The sequence below is a fragment of the Epargyreus clarus genome, unplaced genomic scaffold (genome assembly GCF_041222505.1).
Source record: "Epargyreus clarus isolate Ecla_fem2 unplaced genomic scaffold, WU_Ecla_fem_2.2 ptg000007l, whole genome shotgun sequence".
Taxonomy (NCBI): Eukaryota; Metazoa; Arthropoda; class Insecta; order Lepidoptera; family Hesperiidae; genus Epargyreus; species Epargyreus clarus.
The window spans coordinates 24,907,970-24,928,660 of record NW_027332215.1 but is presented as its reverse complement, the minus strand read 5'-3'; the positions used below and the strand labels follow the sequence as shown (position 1 = coordinate 24,928,660).

General features: G+C 34.6%; 1 protein-coding gene across 3 annotated transcripts in view; it reads left to right on the top strand.

Annotated features, from left to right (window-relative positions):
- The window catches only part of Ets65A (DNA-binding protein D-ETS-3), a 105,893-nt gene extending 87,629 nt beyond the window's left edge, over window positions 1-18,264 (top strand). For 2 of the 3 annotated variants that reach the window (XM_073075244.1, XM_073075243.1), the window contains exons 6-9: window positions 2,856-2,903; window positions 10,445-10,634; window positions 10,887-11,095; window positions 13,585-18,264. In XM_073075244.1, the coding sequence (XP_072931345.1) occupies window positions 2,856-2,903; window positions 10,445-10,634; window positions 10,887-11,095; window positions 13,585-13,709 (572 nt within the window). In that variant the 3' untranslated portion in view covers window positions 13,710-18,264. The remainder of the gene's footprint in view (window positions 1-2,855; window positions 2,904-10,444; window positions 10,635-10,886; window positions 11,096-13,584) is intronic. The other variant, XM_073075245.1, reaches the window with a different exon arrangement.
- The last annotated feature ends 2,427 nt before the right edge of the window (window positions 18,265-20,691 follow it).

The window sequence follows — 20,691 nt, the reverse complement described above, 5'->3', positions numbered from 1 at the left end:
ATGTGTAGACGGTAAATGGAAATATTAGTTAAAGCGACTTTTTAAATTTTCTGCGATATTTGCAAACATTTTTATTTAGCGAACTCGAACTTCTTTTGCACATTTTTCAAGTTTGAATAAAGTAGCTTTTTTACTTTGCAAACACTTGACAACAATACGAAAAGCTCTTGGACATAAAGACAATATTTTTCATTACCATTAAATTAAGTTTACCTTACGCTATTAGTCTTTTGTCGATTTGTCGGAAGATTTATTCCACGTAACTATACTTAGGTATTTTTTTCCAACTAAACTGAGAGAAAAATAAATGTGTCGCGTTTCGTTCAGCCACTCAAATCACTCCACCGTCGGCATATTCGGTTGCATTTGTTACGGGGCGATTCGTCACAAGCTCCCCTGCTTTATGACGTGTACTAACTCGAGTGTCGTTAGCAATTATTACTTCATTATAATATTAACAAAAGGCGCGAACTGCCGCCGGGGGCCGCTTTTGTTTCAATTTGAATACAGAACAATTAGCAACACAGCATACCACCGAAACTTTTAATTATGGACACCAATTACATCGTTCGACACACGTCGTAAAGGCGACATTCCCGTGTGTAGTCTGACGACAATTGCCACTGAGTTCTGTATGACGATAAGGCCATTCTAACTTTGAAATAATTATAAGGGCTATTTATTTTATACTTAAGGGCCCTGTTCGGTGTACTACGAACGTTAGATGAATCATAACGGCGCGTGTTAGATGTAAATTTTCTTGTTTCATTATCGGGGAGAGTTCGATTCACGATAATTCAGACCTAAACTATACTTATATTATTGTATCTATGAATTTACCGTAATACAACAACGAAACGGAATTAATCAATAATAATTTCAGTTAATCTTAAGATTTACCGTACTTCAGTAACATATTTATTACTTAGTTTGACAACAACAACAACCTATATAACAGCTGAATAAAGTGATTAATGTATCACATTGTCTGGATTATAATTAATTAGTTACTTTACCTAATAACTGGATTAATTAGTTACTTTACCTAATAACCAGTCATAATGTAAAATAGCTATTTGATTAGGTTGACTATAACATATACACTTACGGTACACCCTATGTAAATCTACTTTATCACAAAATTAAATCACAATAAAACATAAAATTACAGCAACGCATTGAATAACTAGGGTACTTTTAGAATGGTCGAAACTTTCGTGGTTCTACCCGAAAGAGCGCCATCTATACAATTCCTGCTTTAGATAGGTAGTATGTGAGAGAGGTACCTCGATGAAGGCAGAAATAAGTGTGCTGGTGGTGCCTCCGGAGTCGCACTATTAAGAATTCTACCACCCTCATCCACACCATTAATAATTAAGGCTGGCCATACATGGACTGCTCGAGCAGTTACCCCGTTATCAACATACACGGACCGCACTTGCAGTCAGAGTCAACAGCCTGAAGCTGCCATTGATAACTCCTTGAGCAGTTAAGCTAACTGCTCGAGGAATTCAATTTCAAAAATCAATAGCATCATGGATTTTGAAGAAGAAGCACTTCTGCTGCTTTTTCTCATACGACGACGACGGCCGTGTAAAAATAGAAATTGTGGGTTCATCCAATATTGGAAACACGAAACTATAATGGAGAATTTAATCACTTGTTTTTGGAACTAAGACAAAGAAAAGTTTTTTAATTACATTAGAATGTCGATCTCATCTTTTGACGTCTTGTGTAATATACTCAAAGAAAAATATAAACGTGAAGAAACGGGCTGAGGAAACTACGCGAGAGCAGTCGACAGCTTGAGCAGTCAGTGTATGGCTGGCGACTGCTTGACCGCGAGATGAAAAATCACCGTGCTGCCAACCACCTCAAGCAGATGCAGTTGCTCGAGCGGTTCGTGTATGTACGTACTTATAAGTCCGAAGTTCACTATGCAGTAGCAGCTTGAAGCATTCGATACTGGCTGCTCCAAGCTGCTCGTGTATGGCCGGCCTAAGGGTATCCGACAGAAGGGTACGAGACATTCCAACTTAGCTCCCAATGATATCAACGCTCCTGAAGACGACCTCTAATTCTATCTGGAGTTCATTCGTGGCAGGACTATCAGGACGAAATGTCCGTTCGCTTCTTAAAAAACTTTGAAAACATTACAGTTTAGCTCGCATATGAGCGACATTGCAGTTTGAAAGCGAACTATCTATGCAAATTCAGCTTGCACGTCACCGGCATTCACATTATGCCTGTTTGTAATGCAATCTATGCACACTATCTGGTTTTTTCGGTCGCCACTGTTGGTGCTCTGTCGTCATGGTAACAACTATCTTTTACGAGGTCTACTTGACTTAAGGCGCTCGTTTTATAGCGGACTAGGCTTTCCCCACAAGCCCGCTTCGTTTTTCGATTATAAATGTACGGTATGCAATATATTTTCGTGGAAATCTTAATGACGTTAAATAATAAGGAAGCAGATTTTTTTATCTATTTCAGCCTTATAACAAGTGTGTAAAAAACTACTTACCTATTTCTAGGTTGTACGGCTGTACAATAATCGTCAGTAGTATTGCAATACTATTTGGTGTTGATTACAGATGTTTTTGGGTATTAGCGATCACTTACAGGAACTGCGCGCCAATTTGCTATTTCAATGTATTTTTAAAAACTAAGGCTTGGCCTAACCTCCCATTTCAATAATGACAAAGGAATCGTCTCTATAATCGAATTGGTAATATGTGTATTGTGTCTGACGCAGGTAAAGTTATCTGATCTACTTTAAATTCAACTTTGTTTCTGCTCCCGTTGACATGGGATAGATTTCAATATATTTACATTACTCGTATATTTTCTTACAGATCCATACCAGATGTTCGGACCGACGAGCAGTCGTCTCGCGAACTCCGGTAAGTTTTCTAATTTTTGACACTTTACTCTCAGTAAACATGTGGGATTGTTCTGTACCCTTAGTATGAATTATTACATTTTTACAAAAATTAATGTTTTTTTGTATTTGTTTACGTATTTGCCCATACATTTCATACTAAGGGTACTGAACTATGTACCATAGGGAGTTTATATAGCGAAGTTTCAGGCAGTTGTGCATTTGATCATATGCCTTGCCAATAACTTTATGTATATTTTGGCAATTTATCTCGTATCGTATTTGTTCGATTAATAAAATAAATAAAAAACAGTAAGTGTCGCATGAACTGCGAGTCACAGCAAAATTTAGATGTACTGGGGTTATTTAGAAGGTTGAAGGCACGTCCTTTTTTGGCAATCTGTCTACTTATTTACATTTATTACATCTCTATACATAAACGCGTGCATCTGACAATAAGCGGTAACTGCCGCCTGTCGACATTTGTAATCAACTCAAATTTTAAAAGAGTCCTAGACGTAGATATATTATTCTAATGATGTAGTATAACATATCTATGTCGTAGTATAATATATCCTTCTTTTTTAGTATTTCAAATATTAAAGCCCCGTGACAGACGGACAGACTACGGAGACTTAGAAACAGGGTTCCGTTTTTACCTTTCCATTACGGAACCCTAAAAATTGTACCACTTGTATACATACGTTCGGGGTAGTCACGGGGCACATGACTCACTAATTAGTTTAAATAAGGTATACTATTATTGCGTACGCTAATTTCGATTGATACGTGTAACTGGTCAAAGGGCAGGTGACCCGTGAGAAAATAGGGTAAGTGCAGTTAGAGCACGCGAGATTCCGATAAGGGCTCGTATTAAGGGGTCCGACTCAGGAATATATTAAAAACATAAATTAAAATTAATAGATTTCAAATGTATGATATTTTAAATATATTTGGTTATATTATTATTAGTTTATAGACAGAATATTAAAAATAGTTCCAGTTACATAATATTTTCCGAATTCTGTTAGTTGCCAATATTCATTAATATATTAATATTATGTACCTTGGTACTCGTAAATAGGTACATTACGAGTATATTAAAAAAAAAGTATACATTTCATATGAAACCACTTTTAATCGTATTTGATTTAATGTCACTAGTAATAATCATTGTTTACCGGCATTATGTAGATTTGAACACCCTAAAATATACCCCAACAAATATCAAAGTGATAAAAGACCGCGCTCAAAACGTCCCAAAGGAACAATTTAAAACTATTATCCTCTAAACGCGAGCGCTAGGGTTGTCAATTTGCTATAAACTATTACATTCCACGTAATAGATGGCGTTTATAATGCGTCGCCTATAGTTTACGCAGAAGAGATGTCTAGTGAGGAGCTTTCAAACTGGTAGAATCCTTTGTGGTTCTACACCACCACCGTCACACCTATTTCGCCCTAATAATAGTAGTGTTAAGCGCTACTGTGTTCCAGTGTGAAGGGCGTGGGAAAGGCAACATACTTTTCCGCGGTGTTTCGGCATTCCCAGGGCATCTGGAGGTGGCAGGAATCTAATCCTATCTGGGGTAGATTACAGATATCTATGGTTGGTAGCCACTTACCAACAAGCGGACTACATGCTCGTCTAATACTCTTATAGTATAAAAAAGACACCAATAGGATGCAAGTATCTCAATATATTTGTTACGCCTCGCGTCGTATAGCTACGGACGACTAGATCTTAACATATTGCGTAGATTCAGATTCACTGCTTTTTTCATAGATGTATATAATTAATATCTATAATAAGTGAAAGTGTCCATTCCTACTTGTTCGTCTTTCAAAAAAATAATAGAATTTAAAAGATGTTCCTTTAATTTATGGTACTTCGTAAGACGATCATTAAGCTGCTATCTTTCAATGTACCTATGTGGAAACTGACTCGTGTACAATGTCTACGTGCTGGATACGTTAAGTGCTCATACGTGAATTAAACTTAATTTGTAGTATGTAGACACGCCACTTCTGTATTTGAATTATATCAATTATGTCCTTTCCCAACGTCTCTTCTGCGTGTCCTGCATCTTTCATGTGGGAACGACGTCACGAGCCGTATTACGCACATTATCTGTCTACGATCAGTCATTTTGAAAGTCAAAATGTTAATAAGCCGGCTCGTGTCGAACAGGGTCACGCCACTTACTTATCACGGCACCTGGGGTTATGTAAATCACTACTTTCAATCTATTTCTGAACAGAAATTTTCTATTCGCTCACTGTAAGCCATGAGGTCGGTTAGAGGTTAGAAGTTAATCGAAGTCGGAAATTATTGAAAAGTAAATGAAGGGCGAGTATATCGAGTTAGGTGCAAGTTGTACTTTTATAAATTCAGTTTTTGATCTGTTTAGTCGATAGTATCTAACAGTAATTAGGTTACACTTTAGACAAGATTACAATATCAAAATGCGTTTGTTACTGAAATTCTAGCAATAGTGTGCAGCGTATAGGTGCGTTTAATATGTCGCACTATACAAGTTTCACTTTCCGAAGGTTTCGGATTCAAACAGACACATACGACACAGACAATGATAAATTTTGATTTTTGTTTTAAGTAGAGATGATTATGCACTCGTATTTGTGCGTGTTCATGATATTTACGACATAACGAATTGTTGTCTGAGTATGAAAAGCACAAGCGTCATAATTAAATTAGGTACAATCACCACAGAATACCGCAATCCAAATAAAATTTCACAAAAATGCTTCGAAGATAATCTTGCATGGTATAATTTTAATGCATATTAACTATACCTTATGACAAAAGTTTGTCAATTTCAAAAGTTTTAACGGTTTTGGCTAAAGGCGTCGAAAAAGTTAATAACACAAATATTTAAATTTAATTGGCGTGTACACGTTGGCAGCGACGTGTTATTACGGTCCCACGGACACCACACGATACGATTACTGGCACGTGCCAACCCTGCGACTAATTGTTCGGAACGACACGAAAAATTGTACTGAAACTGGTGACTGATTACCGGGCTCTTCAACAAAAACCATCTCACTGTACATAAGCAAAGGAGCCCGAATAAGCTAAATCTCTACTCAGTAACTGATTGGAAATGTATGGGAAATACGTAAACAAATACAAAAACAGACATTTTTATCAAAACGTAAAAACTCATACTACTGTATTTCTGTGTCTTAAACCGTAAACACTTGATTTTTTCGTTCGAGTATAATTTACACAATAAACAGATACAAAAAATGAAGAGGGTTCCCCAAGTCTCCAAACAATAAAACGAAAAACTAAAAAGTTGAAAATTTGACGGTACTCCGTGTGAGAAGTTTTAATGTCTTGACTGACTTTTTATTTATTATTTGTATTGGACTTTTGTGGAATAAATACTTATTTTTCATCACCGGTCTATTCTATAAGAACTTGATGACATAACATTTAAAACTCCATCACTGACTCTTATAATGTTATAACTATTCAAACTGCTTCATGTTTAATCGAATGACATTGACTACTTTAGCGAGAAAATTGTTCTTCTCCCGTCACTTATCTCGACGGTGTGATGAGCCGTCGAGGGTATAATTCCCACATTACGATCCTCGCTTTAATTACTCTCTTTACTTTGTACAGTGATACCTATTTTCATACAAAGTGAGCATCCTTGTACTCATGGCGTTCCAGTGCAAGATTTATACGTACTAAGCTACTTTGTAATTGGGCCCTTAAAGTTATTTGAGAGTGGCAAATTATCACTTAGTGCAGAATTATTGAAAATTAACTGAGTATATTAGTATACAGAGTGGTACTAGCTTCGCTGAGTTAAGCTGTATTATGTATGTTATTCTCTCTTTACCTCACTTTAATCTTTTTCCTACACCCTTATTATGAAATTTTACTATTATGCTAATTTAAGCTATTTTATTTTGGTCTATTGTTGCATAGACTTAAAAATAAGCACTTCAATTAGGCATATTTACAAGTGTGTATATGAAACTCTGTACAAGACTAATTATTTTTACAGTTATAATAATTTAGTATCATATATTTCTTCAGGAACGTTATAAATATCTTCAGAAAGCACTTTAGTTTGTAATTCTCGCCCCAAACGCGAATATTCTCATAGACAAACGCACATTATTAATATTTACTGCAAACTGTTGGTTAGTGTCCACTGTAGCAAAATGCTTAGGTATAAAACCAATATCTTCCATCAGAAATCGAACCACCGTGGTAACAAACTTGTCAAGCGAGATGTAGAAAATCAAAGGCAAAACAGCCTCAACTAACCTCACCTAAAACGATACACACTTCGCCTTCCTCCCGAGTCTGACTGACACTCATTTTTGGCTCTGGTAAGCACGGGTGTCAATCTTAATTTTTGAGAGGCCTGTTGTAAAAGTATATCATAACGAATCATAAATACCATGTACCAGGCCTCTTAAGTTAGCTAGTTTACGCCCTTACTTAGAAAGAAATTGGGTTATGTCTTATACTTCTATTGTTAGAATTAGTTATGGTTATATTTTTTACAAAAGATATTTATAGCTGACAATATAACAAAGAAATGGAAGACCTGGTTACTACCATTGGTATACTATTAACGCTAGTGACTCATGAAACCGCTGAAGCGAGCGTCTTTGGCGCGATGGAGGCAAGCGTTGTGACTCGTACATAATCGAACATAGTAACTCGAACATAATCGATCGAGTGTAAATCACGGAGATGCCACGCTCCTGTGCCTTGGACACGATCATAGTAGCGATAGCAGAAACGATCTTGAATAATATGACGATTTGCCCACGTACACTATCGGTTCCGGGTTGAAACCTGGATCAAACTTAATCTAGAATATATTAAACTATATTCTAAAATCGATATTTTAATTTAGCAATTTAGCATTCACTACTTCCATTTACTAGTATTTGTCCCAGTCTTTGATACTCAACCATAGTTATTGTATCATACGTTAATATTAAGGGCGAAAAGCGTTTTGGAGCTCGCCAACGAAAAATGTAGATACATGTTATGTTTTCCTTTATAATTTTTTTTTAATATATTAGAAGAAAGAAAAGAATGGCTTTCGTAATATAGAAACAAAGTAATATTGTTACATTCCACGCCGTCTAACGCTATGAAGAGGTACCAGTATGATATTGTTAAATTATGTCAACATATAATGTATACAACAATATAAATAGTTGTCCACAATTATGTTAATATGATGTCAACGTTTTTAAATCTCGTCGTGCTCTTCGGTTCTAATCTAAAATTCGGTAACCTTCAAATTGGTGATGAATTTATTTGATTAATATATTGTTGTTAATTTATTACTTCATAATAAATTAACAACAATATATAACTTCATAATAAATTAACAATTTATTTATTACTAATTTAGTTTAAGTTCTTATAATGTCAAATTACTTTTTGTTTTTAACAATAACTAAATGAGATAATTATGAAGCTATAACATTATATAAATAATAATAAATAAAATCTTGTTTACTTAGTCCTTGTTTACTATTTAGTATTCGATTTATTGTCTTTTTTTAACTATTTGCACCCCGTAATACCTACAAGAACATCTTACCGAGCTCACTACTAATTTATTTTCTGACCGTACTAAGTACCGAATACTACGTATCTTGGAGTTAAGTCGTGCGTGCCAGCGACACAACCGCCCAATATCGCGACATGTGGGGGCCGTCACGGCTCGAAACCTGCAATGATCTTACTTTACTCGTATATTGATACACCCCTTACATAAAAGCCATTGCTATTCAGAGAAAAAGAGTATTATGAGGTTCTATAAACAATTACGAGTTATTTTGTGTTAACTTTATTTTAAAATAGGTAATCTATGAATATTTCATCAATTTTATATTTACTTACATCGTCTACTGGGCATAAAACATCTAAACATGTCTAATATGTCTATTATTCGATATGTGGATCATTATAAAATTACAAAAAATATAATTATGCTTAAGGAAAGTTGAGATAGAAACTTCTAATCATAGATATACTACTAATAAAGACGCTTCTAATCTTTACCTATACTTGTTTTATTACTTTATCCAAGTCTATGAAGATATTATATATAATGGCTGGTTAATGTGATTCATTCCGTGTTATTTATCACTTTGACCAAATTGAGTCGATATTATAGGTAATGGCAAGATATTATGTATACTATCTGAATTTATAACTTTGGCTGTAACATATATGTATATCACTATAAACTATTCTGAAGCAAGCGTCGTCCTGTCGTATGCATCGTCTCTCTATATGTACAACATTGTACTATACACATACATATACAGCAGTAATCTATACATAGTTTTATATAGAAGTTTGTGCTAATGACGACACGAGAGTATGCGGCTTTTGCAAAAAGAATGTTGACATATTTTCAACCCGTTTTCTCCTTGTGAAGCCATATAGGGTAATTTATGTTCCACTATCTTCCAACATAGACATCTACGAAGAAACCGACACAAAGGAGAGAATGTTCACCTAAATGTACGCATATATGCGTTGTTAAAGCGATGTTACTTTGCCGTATATGAAGTGAAAATTATAAGGTAGAGAACTAGTGTTAGAGGCGATTGGAATAACTTGGGAAATAAACGTAGACTCCCAACAACCTTTAATTTGTTTGATATTATGTATTTATTGCGTTGACTACTTCTATATTATAAAATTACGTTGTGGTAATTACGACCACTGCGCTTCACGTGTTGTCAATTCTATTAAGATACATTGTTTATCCCTCTATTAGGTTCTAAGAAGTCTTATAAAGACTTCTTCGTAAAGTGAGCTGTTAATTTTAACTAAGTACTGGTTTTACAGTTTAGTTGAAAAGTGTTCAGGAAAATCGATGAATCAGTTGCCTTGTACGTTCTTAAATCACTAGAATTTCAAGAAAGGCTAACCATTACCTTGCAAGTAAGCCTCATAAAATAGAAAGTCGCAAAAAAAAGTTACAATGTTTAAGTACTAAGTAACTTATAATACAAGTGAGAATGAAATACAAATTAGTACAGAGACCGAAGCATACAAAATTTTGAGCATCCAGGGAGATGAGTTAGAGTATTCTCACTCAAAATCTAGGTCTTTCCGTTTTTAAACTCAGGTACATGATAAAAACTTATAATAATTTAACCGTAGCTTAAGTTTTTATCATAATAATGTTACCGCTTGATAATAATTAATAATAAAGTGTAAAGACTGCTGAAAAATACAATGATCATTAGGTATTTTCTTTCTTATTTTATCATATTCCAGTTATTGTCTTCCAAATATTCAACTATCTTTATTAAAATACTTTTTATTTAATTCATAAAATTATTTTTAATGGTGTAAAATTCCAACACTTGATGATTTAAATACTTTCTGAAATAATATTAAATAAGTGTGATTTTTTAAAATAAATTAGGTACTGTGTTAAACATATAATATTAAAAGTATATGTTTATCTACTACAAGGGCGCCAATTAAATTTGAACTGTACTAATTGTGGCACACTTACGACGTTCCAGGCTCTGGTCAGATTCAGCTCTGGCAGTTCCTGCTGGAGCTGCTGAGTGACTCCAGCAACGCCGGCTGCATCACTTGGGAGGGCACCAACGGGGAGTTCAAGCTTACGGACCCCGACGAGGTGGCGCGTCGCTGGGGGGAGCGCAAGTCCAAACCCAACATGAACTACGATAAGCTCAGCCGCGCTCTGAGGTAACTATACGTGGCTGGTGCGACTCGCGATTCCTCTGCGAAAGCTATGCGCCGCGATGTTGAACTTGGCGATCGATCATGCTAACATGCTACCGTTATTTGCAATATATGCTTCTCCCCTGTGTATTGTTTTCGGATGTTTTTATGACCGCTCCGAACAAAATTTTTGTAAACGTTAAAAGCGACAGTCTCCAAGTGGACATGATTTGACTACATACTTATTGATCATGATAACCTGTGACTTCTACACAGATACTACTACGACAAGAACATAATGACGAAGGTGCACGGAAAGCGCTATGCGTACAAGTTCGATTTCCAAGGCCTCGCAGCGGCGACGCAGCCGGCGGCCAGCGACCCGGCCTACAAGTACCAGAGCGACCTCTTCATGAGCTCCTACCACCACTCGGCTAAGCTGTCGTCGTTCATGTCTCCACACGCGGCCATGCCGCCCACTTCAGGTATTGTACTTATTTCACAGCAATCGCGAAATTATCTCTGCGCTAGTCCATTTCCAGCATCAAAATGGTTTAAAGATACAGATTTTTATTTACAACCAAAATCAATCAGATTTAATCCAAAAAATAATATTTAGGTAACTATCAAAGAGGTAATAGACAAGCGACAGTGAGCTAATACACGAGCGACAGGCAACGCCGGCGACCGTTTCCGACTACCGCCGGTAGCCTCCGGCGACGATCAGTGGCTATCGGCAGTCATCGACCGCTGGCGGAAATCGCGGCGGCACGTCGGTGGCTGGCAACAAGCATCGACAGTGTATGCACGTCTCCAGCTGTCGCAAGCGTGGCGTGGCAATAATCGGCAGCGAGCGTCAACGTTCGTCAGCGATCGTCAAACACTGCTGGCGACCGTCGACAGAGGTCGCGGGCGTGAACTGTCGTTTGTATATTATCTCCCTCACACATTTAGGTTTTCATCTAATAACATAAACACACATAATGTAAGTTGTAAATTTTAAAGTCTATTACTTCCCAAATTAAAAAAAATGTTTTAAATTTGACGAACAAGTTCAAAGTCAACAGTCCAAAGACAAACAGCTTAAACCCTAATAAAAACGTTCCTCGGGTGTTAATATGCACCCTTCAGTAGCAAATGTAATCTGCATTTGGTGGCTGGTACACTCGCGAGCACAAATATTGGCTCACTACTCGAAACGGCTTGTCACAGCCACGAGCAGCCGGGACTCGACTTAATGGAATAAACAAATCCGCGCGCCTTACCCTTACAGCTACAGCTGTTTGAGCTGCACCCTAGATTGAAATGATAATTCCCCGTGAAATGTGTAGCAATATTCGAACTTGTAATATTACACATGTTCACTCAGAATATAAAGTTAAATTTCATGATTAGAATTAATACCTTAAATATACCATAATAATACGTAAAAAAAACTATGACATAATAATAAACACAATTTATTTATTTTATCACTAGAACTTTTCTTTTGAATATTTGAAAATATTCAAAAATTCAACTTAAATATCGAAAACAAAAATATTGCGTTTTTTTATATTTTTTTAAGTATTTAATATAGTTCACAAAGGCTTGTTAATTCAAAAAAATATTATTTAATAATGCAAGACTTAAATTAATTTTGCGTAAAGTATAAACACTAATTGCTACGTTCATACCGTAGCACCGCTACATTACTGCTACGAAATAATTGCGGTAAAAGGCAGACTTAACTTGTGCGTGAACCATATACTTATTATTCTTATCAACAACAAACATAAAATGTGCTCTGTGGGTTCAATAAACATATAATTGGATTTAAATTCCAGAAATAATATCATATTAATTAATAGTAACAAAAAACTGGCTCCTGTTTATTTTATTATTCTTCTTTATTTCTATCTATTCTTAAAATCTTTCTATTTCCTAATAATAAATGTTATTAACAAAAAGAAAGATCACCAATATACAAATTTCATTTTTTCACATTCTTCGTATTACGTGTCTTTTTGTTAAAGCTAATAGTAAATTTACAGCCAATGTTAAATAAAACTAGAACTTATGAATGTATTGATAAAATAAAATAATAACTATAAATTATAAATTCGACATTTTAACGACAGAAAAACCACGAAAATTAGGTAACACTTTGTTTACGGACTCCAAGCCAAGGTATAGTATAAATACTTTGCCTTCTCAATAAAATACTATTATTATTAATGTAAACGCATAATTCGTTGTGTGAAAACTTTTCCAATACTAAAATACGGAATTTAACGGAATAATTTTACGGCATTTTTCATATTTTTGTACCTCCATATCTATAAACACAAAACCACTTTGATGCTAGTGCGTGATGTATTTATAACTACAATGTGCCCGCGGCTTCGCGTGTGTCAACAGACCGTCAGACGGTCAATAGGAAGATGATATTACACCGAGCTTCTACGCGAAAAATGTACCTGTATGAAAATACACTTGATGCAGAACCTTAATTCATTACGTATATAATTATTTATCAATTGTACCATATTGTGTACTGTAGTCGGAATAATTATAAATTCAAGATAAAAAAAACACAACTTCCAGTTAAATAATAAATAAGGCAATGTACATACCTCATTTGATATCATACTATATTTGTTAAAAGATTTTTACTTTTATAATATTACTTAAAATACAATTATTTAAGATAACAGTATTCATATCATACTATCATCATGTATCATATATAATTCGTTAATAATTAATATTAAAAAAACATTGATATTGTTTCTTAACTTCTACTGTAACTAAGATGTAGCTACATCTACTAAGACATACGACCTATTATAACTCAGTGACATATTGTTAAACACTGTACATAAATACCAGAGAAATTATGGACTATTCGTATGACAGCAGCTGAGCGATTTCGGTGCGAGATTAGTAGCTTGGCTGTCCTCGCACTAGTCCTTAGGTGGCCTCTTTGTTCCAGCTTCGATCTTCCCGTCAGCGTCGTGGAGCAACTGGGGAGGCGGCGGCAGCAACCTGTACTCTCCGCACACCATGGCGCCGCCGCATGTGACGTCACATCTCGGCTCCTACCCGCACTACGCATGACCAGCGTACGAAGGCTACGAAGACAACACGACGACTCCACGCTAAAATGATTATGATGTTTTATTTTTATTTACCATATATATATATATATCTATCTATTTCTGTTATTTTGTGTTAATTTGTTTAAGTTTTATATTCGGTAATGTTTATTTTAAATGCTTCAAAGGCGGCGTGAACGAAAAATTGATATCCGATGAGACATTTTTAATATTGTAGGTATCTAGGGATTTTATCGTTCCGCATATTTTAATCTCAATGTAATCGTTTATTCATAGTACCTAAATAATTGTAGTAGTTTTTTATTTGTATGGAAAACATAAAAGTGAGTAATTTATTCATTTTCCTAAGTTATATTGATTTAAATACACCTTTGAACTATTATTAGAAAAATGTGTAATCTTGTACCCACGATCTATTTTTGATGTTTCTTCGAATAGGGTTAATCGGTCTTAAATGAACCATCAAATATGAATTACTATCATTCGTGACTTACATCGAAGGATACAATATAGATCACGTGTACAAGGTGTTACCATAATTATGTCTATTTGTCAATTTATACTTTAATTTATTATTTTTTTATATTTATATTTACTGTCAGTCAAATTGCAAATAAATAGCAAGACTAGTCTTTTTATCAAAAGTTCTGTAAATAATAGGTATTCGATTAATTAAGTAGAATTATACTATTTGTATTATTTAGGATATCAAATGATAAAGTTTTATCGGTCGTATCTCATAATTGTATGTAAAATATGGAGTATTTATCAAATGTAATACGCAAACATTTTTATTATTTAAGTTAAATGCTAGGTACAAACTTAGTAATGCAAAATTAGTAACACGACTAAGGCCTGTGTATCAGATCGAGTGAAAGTAATATTTATTTTAGTATTGTTATTATAATTCTTTCTCAATGCATAGACTCCCAACTGAAGTCAGTTGTCATTTCGGATTTTTCATTATTTTTTAAACAATTATTAACTATGGCGCCAATTGTAACTTACGCGTGAAAATAATACAATACATTCATTGGTTTACAACAATTCTGTAATAGGGAATATGTATAAAACTTCAAGTATTGTCCATACGTATATTGTACCTACAACTCTTAATAATTAAAAATGATTATTCTAAACGAAAATAGAAAACTAAAATTATATAAAATTGGTCGAGTAGGCGCTAACTATACTTGGGATCTAGGTTTGAAAATCGTCAAAAATTTACAAAAACCTTACATACGCATTTTATATATAGAAGGCAGTCCGATAAGTACTTAGCCTACAAAAGAAAAACGAAAATTTTGGAAAAGTGGCGATTTATTTTTCAACATAGTCTCCTTTTAGATCGATACACTTAACCCAGCGATCCTCCAACTTTTTTAACCCGTCTGTAAAACACGTTTTCTCGTGGTCTGCAAAGTACGCCTCCGTGGCGGCGATAACTTCCTCAATCGACTCATATTTCTACCCAGCGAGTGACTTTTTCAAGTTTGGAAACAAATAGAAGTTGGATGGGGCCAAATCAGGTGAATAAACTGGATAAGGCAAGACTTCGTAGCCCAGTTCGACCATTTGGCCGTGGCGACGGCGGAGGTGTGAGCCGGTGCGTTGTCATAGTGGAAGAGCACTTTTTTCTTCGCGAAATGGGGTCGTTTTTTCTGCAATTTGGCGTCAAATCGATCCAATAATTCATCATATTAGAGCCCTGTGACCGTTTTGGCCTTGTGCAGTTAGTCGATGTAAATCACACCTTGTGAATCCCAGAAAACAGTGGCCATCACCTTTCCAGCCGATTGAACTGTCTTTGCCTCCTTCAGAGCACGTTCGCTGTGTAAAGTCCATGGTTTCGACTGTTCCTTGGTCTCTGGTGTCTACCAGTGAATCCAGGTTTCATCGACGGTCACGAAATCACGCAGAAACTCTTTCAGGTTGCGACTAAACAGAGTCAAACACTGCTCTGAGGTGGTTTCACGGTTGTGCTTGTTGTCCGGAGTGAGAAAACGCGGCACTCATCTCGCCGTTAGCTTTCTCATGCCCAAAATGTCATGCAGGATATGACTAATGCGGTCTTTTGAGATGCCTACTATCTCAGCAATCTCGCGCACCTTCAATCGACGGTCTGCCAATACGAGGTCGTGGATTGTTACATTATCCTCCTCTGTGCTAGCCGTTTTTGGAGCTCCTGGGCGTGGCTCATTAAAAACCGACGTGCGACCGCGTTGAAACTCGCTAAACCAATTTTTGACGGTCGCCATCGGAGGAGAAGAGTCACCGTAAACAGCATCCAAACGTTCTTTGATTTCGCTGCGCGTTTTCCCTTCCAAAACAAGAATCGAATCACCGACCGATATTGCTCTTTTTCCATTTTTCTAAAATCCGCAGACACGTCTGTTTTCACACGCGGTCCAAAACAAAAATACGAGTCCGAATCGTCTGAAATTTTGACACTAGCCGTCTACGATAATATTCTAGACGATAGTAAATAACTCTTTTTATACGGACTCCTTCAGACGGTAAGGCTAAGTACTTATCGGACTGCCCAGGTATTCTCCATTGCATAAGCAAAAACCAAAAAAAGCAAAAATCACGGTTTTTATAATTACTTTTTTGTATGCGTAAGTTACAAGCCACGGGTTACAAAAATTTTTACGTATATGTAAACTTTACTCATTTTCAAGAGCTTATGTAGAACTCGAGAAATTCAATTTTGTAACTGTAGGAATGTACACATTCGCCAGAAAAATCCATTGGTGATATTATATTCAGTATTAATATGTAAAATATAATTATATCTTTAAAGTAAGGTTATAGTAGTAAATTTCAATTGCGAATTGCGACAAGCCTACTTGAAAATGGAAATGTTTCAGCAATTTTTAAATTATACATCCATAAAATAATTATTGTCTTTAGATATTGTAGGTAAAAGTGCCATTTTGAATATTAAATTTAATTAACTTGAATATTTCAATTAGTTTTTATTTTGCCTCAACAGCTAACAAATTATGCTTCTCAATTAGGCCACATGGCTTAAATTATATTACAAAAATCTTTTTCCACTCATCGTTAAAGTGGTATTGTACAATTTCGATGATACATGCAATGACAAGCACCACCAAATGACATTTAAGATCTGTACCCCATACGATTTCCTACTTGCTGATTGGAAATTGTATGGGCAAATACATAAACAAATACCAAAACTGTCATATTTGTCAAAACGTAAAAACTCATGGTAAAGGTACAGATGAGAAGATCTGAATGTATTTATTTAGCATTACGCGTGACTAAGAATTAATACCAAAATTTTCTTGAAACTGTATCAATCTATATATCCAACATCTGATTTGTCTCTGATTTTTTAAGAGTTTTCAAAAACATATTTTATCTGAAACTTTATATTCGTTATTTTTATGTTTACCCGTAATAATATGCTTATTGCCGATGTGATGGAAACTCTTTTACTTAATAACTCACGCTCATTATTAAAAACAGCCTTATGAGTTATATCTTAATATGATTCATATTTTTTGCTGTCTTTATATTAATATATAAATTGACGTATTGAACTCGTTCGATTCTCGGCAAGGGAAATAGATTTTAAAAAAATCGAATATTGCAGTTTTAGTTTTTATCAAAATCGGCCTCGTAACTCCTTTCAGCATTTTTCGCTAATTCATATAGTTTCGGATTTGGCCCTGAAGGCCCATTTGAAAACTTCATCCTGTATACAAAATCGATATATCTACTCTACTACTTTTTATGCTAATGAAATGTAGCCTAAATTATTATTTATAAGACTTTAATATTGGACAGTATTACGAAAAGCAATGTAGTTTAAAATTTTCGACTTTTAACGCAGTTTCTCACGTTCTTAAATTAACTTTGTTTCACATTACTTTTTACTAAATTTAATTTCATGCAATTATCAATAAAATTATAAATAACCTTAGTTAAAATTACAATATGTACTACAATCATGTGAGGGACTGTATATACATATATATTATATAAACTAGTTATTATTTTAAGTGCAATCGTACTAGTTGTATTAATAATGTAGGGAGTATTAAATTATAACATACATATTATGTAACTAATTTATTCAAATAAGTTCTTGATATTTTTCTTATTTGAAAATCTCTTTCTTATTTTTCCTGCGTAAGCATTTTACGCAGGAAGAATTATTTGTAAGTTTCTAATATTTTTTAACATATTATCATAATTTAATAACTATTATGTTACCGCCCTATTGTCCATTTAACATTAAATGAACAATAAAAAAGCCGTATCTCGACAATACGTTGCAACCTTTAAAATACATAAATACATTCACCTATTTATTTAGTTATTTAAGTTAATTTCATTAGAAACTTTAAGTTACCGTTTTGTGATTTAATGTGTTAACAAATTGTTGACTATTAAAATATTTACATTTATTCATTAAACTTTATAATTTATTTTAATGCATGTCTAAATAATGATACCATTAGTCGTAGATTACTATTGTATAGATGTTATTGTAATTGAAAATGAATAAAACAATTGAAATGTGATATGTTTTTTATAATACATCAATTAGCCAGAATCCTGTAAGTAAATAATTAATTAATCGAGTTATACATATACATACATGTTATAATACTTTCCGTCCGAATGTGAACACCATTTAAATAATACTATTCACTGCAACCAAGATGAAGACCAACAAGGATCCATAAAATAAATGAAGTTCTGTGTGACGCACCGGAATTACAGACAAATAATATACCTTCAAGCGTCATATCCACCATTTAAATAATACTGGAGATGATTAAAACTGAAAAAAAAAACATATTTTCCTGACCTAGAGTAGAGTACGTCCTTTTGCGTCTCAGGTGTGCAATAATCAGATGTGGTAATTCACAAAATGCCATAACTATAAGTGGTCAACTGGTCAGTCATATAAATCAGTCATATAAAAATAACATTAGTAATAAAAATCTTCGAGCGCTTCACCCGTAATTTTGTATTTCAAGCATGTTTAAATAGTTTCACATTTATCCAACTATTACACGATTGCTTACTACTACTGCCATCTGTTTGTAAACTTAGTAACTGCTAAGCAGATCATGTTTTTAAAATTGATCAACGCCATCTGTAACTCCTCGACTACATGAAACCTACAAGTTGTAATAATCAGGTGGCGCTTACTTATGCAAAAGCATAATATATTTCATGATTGGTGAATAGCTTACAGGTTGGTAGCCCTTGTAATAATAAAGCGGAATGTTTTCAGAGTCATCTGACGACCATATCGAAAAGTGATGTTCAAATTAATTTTGTTTATAAAACATGCAGGAGCATTTTCATCGTTGATTGTGTTGGTAGTACTAAACTATAAATACCTGGATGGCGCTAAGGTTTGCCAACATTCATAACTTACCGTTTCCCATACCTCGGCGACAGATAGTTCGGTTTACAGAACTAGTGAGCAGGTGCGGTGGGCACTTGTTGCCGGAGAGAAGTATCGTAACGACGTGTGCAGTGATTTAATTTCTCAATCGGCCCAGTTTGGACAAAACGGAAGTTTAGTGTTGTAAAGGGTAAAGGTGGGGATCCAAGTTATTTTTATTTTAGTTTATTTTTTCAATGTAGCGCATAAAGTGTTGAAAATGTAAAATTGTTAAGTGAATTAATTTTAAAAGTTGTGTTTTCGAGCGAATTTAATATATTGGTATGTTTTTCAGTGATATTAAGTAAAAATAATGAGATACTAGTAATTCAGTTGCGATGTAACAAATAGTAAAAGATAATAGCGTGAGCTCAGCAGTTTCGTTCTTTGAATCCTCAGCAATGCTTTTTTGAGCGAGTGTCAGTTGGTCCTAATTGCATTTATCGTGTTAATTTTTTAAGGCGAGTTATTTTGAACGTTAGTCTCAATTTGCTCTAAAGTAATTGAGTGTGGATGGCTGATATATTAGGAAAAATAATTAGATAAGGCTTTAACTACCACGCGTTTCTGCGGCCCTATGCGAATTTATTTTCGTCATACTTTACAAAGTACACTTCTAATGGTTTATTTTGTGTAGTTATAGATGTATTTTATTTTTGATAAAGAAAATAATCATTTTTGCAACTCAACCGTATTTTTTCTAAATAGTGACTCCTTTTTAGTCATGCAGTATTAGTCTAGTCAACAAGTTCCATGACACCAAAAATAAAGTTACGAGTTCCTAAAAATATGAGAGTAAGCCCATTTCATGCAGAATTACCATTATATAATTTGTATTTCAAGGATTTTACCGCATATATAAAATATTTTTCTCAAAGAAAATAAGATTAAAAAGACTTTACACACTATGATTTGAAGCTTATAATTGTCAAATATTTTTCAGTAAAAACATGTAAGAAATTTATTTTATATTTTTGTAATTATTAATTGTTGGCTGTGGAATTATGACGGGATGTTAATAAATAATAAGTTATTGGCCCAATTACTGCTTAACCACCACAGCCGCGAAGTGACCACCAAACCTTTTTTTTTATATAATATGGGAGTAGCAGACGAGTATGCAGTCCACTGATGGTCAGTGGCTACTGCTGCCCATGGACATCTGTAAACCACCCCAGATAGGATTAAATATTTCTACCTGGAGTCGCTCACAGGTGCGCCGCCACCCCTGAGGACTAAGCGGGAACGCCTCGGCAAAATATGTCTCCCTTACCACACCCTTCAAACCAGAACACAGCAGCGCTCAACACTGCTGTTACGAGGCAGAAATAGGTGTGATGGTGGTGCCGCCGGAGTCTAACCACCTTCAAGTCTGTGACTACTATATGCTATAACATTTAATGTCAAGAACCTATAAAATAATTAGTCGTTGATACTGAATTAGCTACAGACTAACCAGACTGATAGCAACTCCATTTGATATTTCTATAAATAATAAATTCAAAACTATTTGTTACAGGCATAAATCATGGATAACAATTCTTTAGAA